This window comes from Urocampus carinirostris, chromosome 8 (genome assembly GCF_059441175.1).
Source record: "Urocampus carinirostris isolate Australia breed hairy pipefish chromosome 8, RoL_Ucar_1.0, whole genome shotgun sequence".
In the NCBI taxonomy this organism is placed as follows: domain Eukaryota; kingdom Metazoa; phylum Chordata; class Actinopteri; order Syngnathiformes; family Syngnathidae; genus Urocampus; species Urocampus carinirostris.
This window is the reverse complement of record NC_142356.1, coordinates 20,543,203-20,553,426: the sequence shown is the minus strand read 5'-3', so window position 1 is coordinate 20,553,426 and position 10,224 is coordinate 20,543,203. Positions and strand designations below refer to the sequence as shown.

Sequence of the window (10,224 nt, the reverse complement as noted above, 5' to 3'; positions counted from 1 at the left end):
TCCCCCGGGTGGAGTTAAAGAGCCTCATGGCACGAGGAAGAAATTATCTCCTCAGTCTGTCCGTGGAACAAGACTGTGAAAGCAGTCTGTCGCTGAAGCTGCTCTTCTGTTTGCTGTGAAATGGCCAGTAAAACAACTTGATTTACATTTCATGTATTTATATTCTTTTTTGTATATTTTTACAGTCTCATTCATGCATATTCAGTTCAAACATTTTGTGGATATGATAGTGTATGCATAATTAACGTTCCTCCATCTGTGTGGAGCAGTATGATGCACCGGTTGGCCCTTGTACCCCTCCTCCCCTCCGGCCTGCAGCGGTGCATAGCTGGAGTCTGTGAGTGCGTCACAGTGCAGCACACAAACCACCTGCACCTCCCGCCATCGCCACTGCACCATCGCAGCATCTCCATCACTGTGCAGGGAGGAAACGCACGGGACCATGTAAGTGGCGCTCGAACACTCAATATATTGATATATTAAGAGTGCTATGGATTAGATGGCCATTTCTGGACCCAGGAGAGCGCATGATCATTTTGCATGTCTTATTTTGTGCTGCGTCACGGGCAAGTTTGCGTCATTCCTGAGCACACAGAACAAAGCAATCATAAATAGATATTAATCATGTGAAATTTGTCATTTAAGGATTTGTATCCTTGGAAGCTTGATCCAAGCCTTAAAAGTAGAGTGGATAATTTATGAGGATCTTTCGCTTGACCTTAAAATGCCATGATGCAGCAGAGCAGGACAATTCCACCTTGCTGCAGTGACATTGCACCACAAAGTCTTACAAAGTACCTTCTATTATGAAACATTGTTTTGTAAGTTAAATGTATTCTTTTCGGATAAAACTCAATTCATGCTTCATTGCTCATTGGTTTCTTACACATAGGAAACATTCTTGTTTTGTATTTATTTTCTATCATGCATACTACAGTAATCCCTCACTATAAAGCAGTTTGATTTTCACAGTTTCGCTACTTTACGGATTTGCATCGGGCATTGTGATCTGTGTTCTGATGATCTACTCTAAGCCAGGGGTCATTTTAGGATCAGAGCTTTGGGGTGCTGAGCACCAAGATCAGGGATCAGAAAACTATAGCCCGTGGGTCACATGCAGCCCATCAAACAAAAACAATCAAAATATTAAAAAAATAGTAGATAAAGTACTAGCAAAAAAAACAACTCTGTGCCAGCTTTGTCCCTGTTGTGCTTGTATGTATCTGCAACAAAAATACTACAAAATGACTGCAAAACTAAATTACAAATTCAGTGCTTTTAAAGGGAGACCTTAACATATTATTTTGTCTTCATTCTGATAAGAAAATAATGTAGTAATACTACTACAGTAATATATGATACAAAATACTATTACATAAATATTACAACAGAAATACTAAAAAAAAAACACAACTACATTATGATCAAAAATACTACAAAGTTACTAGTAAAGAAATACTTCAAACTACTTCTCCAGAAATACTACTTAAACACCCCTATGGTAACACTACAATACAAAAATACTTCTCCAGAACTATTACAACAGAAATACTACACAAATACAACTACAGTAATCCCAGAAAAATACTTCAGATATGCTACAAATATTGTACTAGAGAAATACTCCAATAAGATTACTGTAGACATACTACAAAATATTTCCGAATCAAATTACAGTATAACTATAAAAATACTATGAAAATAACACAAATATCTTTCTGCTGAAATACTACAAAAATACAACTCAAATAATACTTCAAAAATTCGACAGATATACTGAAAAGATTCTACTATGGAAATACCATAAAAATACAACTGCAAAAATACTACAAAAAACTACAGCAATACTACAACATTATGACTACAAGAAAACTTCAAAAGTACTACAAAAATACTACAAAACTTCTACTACAAAAATACTACTGCATAAATACTTCAAAACGGTGCGAGGAATCAAATGGACTGAACCATTTCAAGGCAGTGGCGTATTTCCGACATAGTGTTTGTTTACTTCTTTCTTTTGTTTTACTGTATTTTTAATTTGTTATCCAGTGTTTTTTTAAATCAGATTTAAGCCTGTCCTTTATTAAGTAAATGAGAGTAAAAATGATATCCCTTTTGGGGGTGTTTGGGTTGAATTCGGGGGTGCCCCCAAAAACCCTCCCTCTATGTTCTTTTGTTTAAAAAAATGGTTTGGATGGAGGAATTAAAAATCGAAGTGTTGGTGGTGAATATTTTCGAGTTTGGATAATTTTCATGTAATTTTTCGATTGCATCTTTTTGTCGACACCACGTTGCAGTATGTAGAAATGGCTGCCCCTGTGAAGTGCACCTCACACTATATTACTCTTAGAATGCTTAACAATAGAATTCCACTTGAACTGAAAATATATCCAACGACAGTATTTTGCATTTAAAAAAAAACCTTTACGCCCAAACTGACACACAATCTTCTTTGCAGGATTTTCCTCTCATTGATGGCTGTGTTGGCCCTCTTGGTTACCACTGAAGCAAGTGTTGGGTAAAAATTGCAACATGCCAACATATGACCCGTTTTTTTGTTTTGATACATCTAGTTTGGGCCGAGTGACAACAATGTATTCAGTTTCGACTTTTCATTTCGTTTGTGTGATTTGAGGAGAAGAAAATACCTTGCCCAACTAGCACCAAGAGTCTTCTAGACGTTGGATTTTGGCTAAGTTTGTTCCTGTCCATTTCAAACTTGATTGAATAGAACAAGAAAATCCAACATTTCGTTGTATTTCGCCCATTTGAGGTGGTCCAAATTTTGTCCAAAATTACTCGTTGGTGTGTTGTGATCTGATTTGATGTGATCTGAATTTATTTTGGGAAAAGGTTTTCAAATATCTTTTCAACGTTTAAAAAAATTGTGTTTTTTTAAACAATCACTCAAGTCTTAAGCAGTGTCTGATGTACGTCTGCCCGGACGCCCGGGTCGTGCATCATATACGTCGGGTGTACAACTTACAAAATGTCTCTGCCTGGGTGGCCGAAATCTATGTTCGTTTTGGAAATTTCGGTTCGTTTGTAAATTTTGGATATTCGGTTCGTTTGGCAATTTGCATACTCGTCAGCCAATCAGAAGCCTGCATCGAATAACTTCGTGCTTCTGGACTTTTCGAGCGTTATAAGGTCTCGCATTTGCATATCATTTTCCAAAGTAGACGCACAGAGAACACAAGGAAAAATGGACAAGTGGTTAGGAATTGTTAAGATTTGTCAACTGAATAGCGCTCTTACTCGTGGTATTGCGGTAAGACGTTTTCCATTGTGTGACGTCATTACGCACGCAGCATTTTTTTTTTGCTAATTGTTGATCGCCATGTTGTGTTGAGTGGAGCCGTATTGTTGATTTCTTGCTGTTGAGGAATAAATATGCTTAAAGGCTGAACCACAATGTCCTGCTTATCTTCTTACGTATGAGGAAACTGCACACTCTGACATATCCTTACCAGGAATCAGGCCAAAACCAGAAGAAAGATTCAAAAGAAGCTTACAAAATTGATGACGCTACAAAACGTAAACGTACATTAAAAGCATAGTGGAAAGAAGAGTTCACGTGGCTTGTAGCAGACGATGCAACGCAAACCTTGCATGAATAAAGATAAGTAAAAACAGGTACATACTAATGGCAGATGGAAAACAGCGATGTCATATACATGCAATGATTGTGATGAGTAGATTTATAATAAACTTAATTCTAAAGTGTTGTTCTGTTATATATTCTGATTGTCAATACTTAATACTTTACAACAATTGGGTTTTTTTTTGCGATTAGTCATCTTATTGTGTTTCAAGTTGTGAAAAATGGGGCAGGCAACTTTATGGCTTGGTGTCCGGTAACTTTTTGTCTTGAGTTTCAGACACTGACTTAAAGTTTACTTTGTATTGTACAATTTTCAATTTCCTTTCAACCTGCTTGTGCTGAGTGGAAATTCATCTCCTTACACAACAGGCATGCTCTGGTGTATTTCAGTTAACTCAGAACTAAACAACATAAGGAAAATAAAAACAATTATATGTCATGTTGTGGTTGCAGCCCGAGCACCAATGGCAGCTTTTGCACGGAGTCAAAGGAATGTCTGGAGTTCCAGTTGGTCTGCAAAACAGATGAATATGAAGTGAGTGATGAAACCTTTATAAATATTAAGGTCAATATGTAACAATACATATTTTTGTGTGTATTTTAGAGTTTCATAGAGATAAAAAAACATACTTTCTGATACTCTTGACGATCTTCGAAAAAAAGTAAAAACCTCCAGTGGACACAGAAATACTTTTCACTTTAGAAAAGTCAAGATACATTGAGAACATTTCAGGAAAATGACACGTTTTAATTCTAATTTAGGCTCAACTAAATTATTTTGTAAAAAATACAGTCACAACAAAGCCCTTGACAAAAATGGTGGCACCAATGGGTTTGCAGTGTTTGATATTCTAGGTTATTATATCATTATTATCATATATTCTGTTACTTCCTTGACCACTGTAGGATTTTCTTCTACTGTTCTTTCTGTAGGCGGCATGATGGCTGACTGATTAGCACAATTCCAGCTACCAGCCTCCCTGTGTAGAGTTGGCATGTTCTCCCCGTGCCTGAGTGGGGTTTTTACCAGGCACCCTGGTTTTGTTTGCCCCCATGTAACAAAAAACATCCATGACTGGTCCAGTGTCAAGTCTAATTGTCCCTAGGAATGAGTGTGAGTGTATGATTGTGTGTCTCTGTGTGCCCTGCGATTGGTTGGCAACCTGTCAAAGGTTTCCCCGGCCAACAGCCCAAAGTCAGCTGGGGTGGGCTCCTAGGACCCTAGTGAGGATAAGCGTCTGGAAAATTAATCAATGAATGTTCTTTCCATGTCTGAATGCTATTAATAATTCCTCCAAATCAGGATGAAGCATTGTTTTGTGTTAAACAATAATTTAAAAAAAAAAACGTCGGTGTAGGTGCGTCACTACAGCCCCACCCGCTGGGTGTCCACAGACGCCGAGGCGTACTTCATGGGTGTGGGTGCTGCTATGGCCTTCCGGAGACTTTTTCAGTACATCACCGGTGCCAACGACGCAGGTACAAGAAGTGACCCATCAGGTTTAGGTAAACTCTGGAAGCCCCTCGAAGTAAAGTCAATGATCGTGTGTTGTTGGCAGGCATCCAGATGGAGATGACCGCGCCCGTGCTAGTTAAAATCCCAGAGGAGACCAAAATGTGGGAGCCGGCCATCTACACGCTCAACTTCCCGCTGCCGCAGGCTTATCAGGACAAGCCACCCGCACCTACCAATGACAAGGTGAGGGAACGCTACAGCATCAGTTCCTAATTTGATACCTAGAGTCCGGACTGGAAACAGAATATGTGTCAAGGTCATTGCTAATCTGTGAATCCAGCAACTGTGCTTACTTTGGAAGGTTTCAGTCCGAGAGAACTTTTTCTAAGCCTGCTTTTGAGGACTTCATAGGTTTCTCTGTGTTATTCTTTCCCTTTAGTTGTATTTCACTGATATGCCGGCAATGGACATCTACGTGCGCAGCTATGGAGGTTGGATGTTATCAGTGACGTCGAGGCTTCACGCTCACATGCTGACTAAAGAGCTGGAGAGAGTGCACGCGTCCTACAACCACACCTACCACTACGGTGTTGGCTATGACAGGTGTGTACAATACTATCCACAGCGTCTGCCCAGTAACATGAATGAGGGCTTGGGCTCAGATTTTTGGGAGAAAATAAACTAATACAGTCATACTTTGAGATATGAGTGACCTTGTTTAGAGGTTTTATTTTGGCATGTTTTTACTGTCAAAAAGGGAATTTACCTGTCAAAAGTTGACTCCACATTCCTGACATTTCAAAGTGATAATGTCACCACAATGCTAGAAATTCTGGCATTTCAAAGGGATGATGTCACAGTACTCCAAAGATTTCTGGCATTCCTAAGTGATGGCATCTCCACCTCCCTAACATTCTTGGCATTCCAAAATTGTGACGTCACTACTTACCGCCCCTTTCAAGTAAGCTGAGCAGAAACAGCCGGAATTCCCATCACTACAGCTTATTTAAGTAACTGCTAAATTCTGCAAACACACAGAACACACAACCGAAGACACACAGATGACAGGCAAAAAGTGCAAAGCTCCACCTAGAACCTTTCTGCCCTCCATCGTACCAGACTCGTATAGTTTGCGCTATGATGTGTTCGTTTTAGTGCTACGTAAAGGAAATGGTGGTGGCCAAACCAAATTAATATTTAGGAAAGGGAGCATTCCCCCAGATGCTGAAACTCATTTCATTTGCTACATTGGGGTTGCGATGAATGTGGACATTGCAGAAACATGTTTAAACTCCACCTTGACATGAAACAGCCGTTCAGGAAATCTCCCGTTCTTCCCAATTAGCTAAAATCAATCCCTAAAATCAAGTGCGCATTTCAGCGCTGAGGTACACGCGGCCCTGAGGTGCAGCGCCGATGTGTGTTACTCCAGTAAAAGTACAGTTACTTCAAAATAATAGCATTTAACTAGAAGTAAAAGTAGTCATTCAAATTATTACTTGTGTAAAAGTAAGTGCATGCTGTGCAGAACCTCCACGAAGAAAAAACAGCGAGAGAGAAGCCCGGCCCGGCTCGGCTCGGCCCGGCCTGACCTAATGAATGACATTTTATGCCCTTTCAGGCTGTGTTCGGTTCCAAGATCCTACAAGAATTTTAAATATCAAAGCAGAAAATACAATACAGTCACATATTCCTTTTCCTCTGAATTTCTTACAGTTATAAAGTTGATTATGCAAAATTATCAATGTCTTTGACAGTCTCCCATTGATAATGCCTAAGTAAATATTCTGTTAATGCAAAGCGTGACAAAAAAATCTTAAGGTTTTTTTTAGATTCATGTGAATTTTTAAAAAGGACATTATCAAACAATTATTTTTACAAGAAAAAAATAATTGCGCAGGAACATTTGTTTTTAGAAACTGACATTTTCCAATCAGTTTATTTGGGGAAAACAGATTTGCGATACAATTGCAACCCGCCCCCCAAAAAATAATCAAATATGTAGAGGACTAATAAACAATAGTACAGTAATCCCTTGCGATTTATTTTTGGCAGTTTTGCTTCTTTGCAGATTTTTATCACGCATTGTGTTCTGCATTCTGATTACTCCCACTGCTTACCCGCATTGAATTGCTACTTTGACATTCAGAGCACTGACAAAGAGATCACATTGCACTGATGCAGTTCTAAGCCAGCACACCACGTTGGTTAATCCGGTAGCGTGCAACACCTCAGGATGGTGCGAGGCTGCTGCCTTCTCTGCAAGTATACGGGCACGGTTTCATCCGAGATTGTGCCATGGTACCTTGACGGGTGCCGAAGTGCGTAGATCGTGGGAGGGTTCCTGCGCGCATCCAGAGTTGCCATCGCCACCTGACACCCTTGCACCAACTGCTTCCACAGCTGGGGAGATCCGCGGGAAGGGGCGTTTGCGCTTCCAGAGTCGACAGCAACTCTCTTGCACCATCTGTCTCTGCGCATGGCCGTGAAATAATTGTAAAAAAAAAACAAAAAAGCAAACAACCTTCTACTTAGAAGATTTGGACCATTGCCTTTTTTTGGGAATGTAACCCCTGCGAAAACAAGGGATTACTATATACATGTTTCTCATTACCTTTTTCAAAATCTGTGTGTGTGTGTGTGTGTGCTTAGTCCCTTAAAGCTTCTCAACAGGCACAACGAGGTGTGGTACCTGTCCGAGGGGCCGCCTGTGTGCTCCGATCCGCAGGAGCCCACCCCCGCTCACACACCCCGGTCGCCAACCAGCCCACCGGCCAACCTCACGACAGACCTCCTCGCCGACTCCGCATCCCTCACAGCTGCTAACCTAAACTCTACCAACACCTCAGAAGCACACACAGAAACGCCTGTGGAAATTCCCACTGTCATGCCCACTGGCCTCTCTCCTACCAACCCACGGTTAAACCTGACCCAGACCCCAACTTCGGCTCAGTTTCCGACAGACCTGGCACCAAACGCTACCGGAACGGTCTTGGCACCGAAAGTCCAGGATGACAGCGTCCTGGGGAACGTCACAGAGCCGAATACTGATGCCGTCTAGTTAGAAACATGTTGTCCCCAGAGGTAAGATCGGGCTTAAAAAGTCCACCCAGACCTGACCTAAGACTGCAGGTTATTAATCCCGACCATTCAACTTGATTAGCAGGACCAATCCTGAAGCAGACGCGGAAATTTCTTTTGTTATTTGTGAGGAATTGGGAGGAAGAAATAAGAAATTAAAGCCTTTCTTTTGTGACAAAATGTTGGTTTAACAAAATTGTATAAACATTTAGATATTTCTGAGTCCGCAGAGGTTACCATAACTGCCAATTTACCATTATTGACAGATTTTTTTAAGAGTTGTTAGGAAAATTTTTAAGGCCCTTGGTCATTTTGAACAGTTGAAAACCACAGCAGCATTGCATTCTCCAGAATCTAGTGCTGCAATTTGACAGAAAGAGGCAGAATCCAAAAAGAACAATGACAGGTGGATAATGAAAAAAAAACCCAGTTGAGAGAGAAGCCTGACCTGACCCAAATGTGATGATAGACATTTTAAGGCCAACCCAGCCCCAAATTCAGGTCGGGTTTGAGCTTAAGATCTTACCTCTGGTTGTCGCACTACTACGTTACATCAACTATGCTAGCTCCTTGTGCTTCGTTCTACACATATGCACGCATCTGAAAATCAACAGCAAATGTTTGGTATTAAGCGCTTTGTTTTGAAGCAAACGCCATAGAAATAAAGCTCACAAAACTCAACTACTCGCCTGTTGCATTTTAGTTTTATGCTCACGCCAAAGCTGTAACCTAAAACTAATGCTTTGGGGTACGTATAGCATCATTTTGCCGAAGAGCAATTAGTATGCTAACGAAACAATTGTTGATGGATTTCCTGTTTGCAGATTTTAGTAAAATATTAACTGTATTTATTTGGGGGCATGCATCCTCTATTAGGTGTTTTTTTCATGAATTTGTCAAATGAATGTTTAATTGTATCTACAACCATAGTGTCCAGATTTATCCCATTTTTTTCTGCTTGGCAGCAACGATGAATGCTTTTTATGACCCGGCCTTACCGCTCTTGCCGAGCTTTGTTCGGTTGTTTGAGGAACTTGATTGCACCCGGTCAACTCCAATGGAGAAGCGGATGAAAAAGTGTGGGATTATGCTTTTCCTCATTTTGTCATATTACTTTCATACAATTGCAATAAATGTTTTGGGCTTTTGGCACTGTTAGTCAAAATCAACAAGATGAGGATGTTGTGTTTTTTTTTACTTGGCAGCGCTCTGGATGTTTTCAAAATAACCTAAAATTGTAAAAACGGAAATTGTCAACAATCATTACTTTCTTTAAACCCTGGTACACTAAATTGGGGGGGGGGGGGGGGGCAGATGGTGGGAAGCATGTGTGGCGGCAACCAGGTGAGGAGTACAAATATGTTTGTGTCGCGCCTATGATCAAGTAAGGTGTTGGGAATGTCATGGTTTGGTGCTGCGTTAGTGCAACTGGAGTTGGGGAGTTGCATATAATTGAGAGAAACACATACTCAAGATGGAACAGTGGAATAATGGAGCCGAGAATGATCCCCTCCCTACAGAAAATGGGTCGCAGGGCAATGTTTCAGCCAGACAATGACCCCCAAATACACTTCTTATATGACCAAGACTTTTCTAAAGGGGCTAAGGGTAAAGGGGGTGGACTGGCCAAGTATGTCTCCAGATCTAAATCCAGTAGAACATCTTTAGGGCATCCTCAAGCAGAAGGCTGAGAAGGACAAGATCTCAAATATCCCCCAGCTTAGTCATGTTTTCATGAAGGAGCAGAAAAGCATTCCAGTGGCAATTTGAAAATCCATTGCCAGAAGGATTAAAGTGGTTCTGCAAAATCATGGTGGCCACACAAAATATTGAACTTCTCGAACTTTTATTTAAGGGTGTACTCACTTTTTCACCAGGGGTTTGGCTACTAATGGCTATAGTTTTAGTTTTTTAAAGGGAAGAATAAATTTACACTGCTATATAAGCTTTACATGGACTACCCTTCATTATGTCAAAGCAATTTTTTTCAGTGTTGTTCAATTAAACATGATGAAATCTCTTTGAGAGGTTTACTGTATACTTTTGTGACATGCATTATATCTGTAGTATTTTGTATTTA

The 10,224-nt window shown here is 40.4% G+C and overlaps 1 protein-coding gene across 1 annotated transcript; it reads left to right on the top strand.

Annotated features, from left to right (window-relative positions):
• The first annotated feature begins 310 nt into the window (after positions 1–310).
• On the top strand, positions 311–9,318 carry soul5l (heme-binding protein soul5, like). The gene is made up of 7 exons (XM_088341928.1): positions 311–444; positions 2,462–2,521; positions 4,061–4,142; positions 4,966–5,086; positions 5,167–5,306; positions 5,503–5,666; positions 7,716–9,318. Coding segments are annotated over exons 1-7 (978 nt in total). The 5' UTR covers positions 311–442; the 3' UTR covers positions 8,125–9,318.
• Positions 9,319–10,224: the final 906 nt, after the last annotated feature.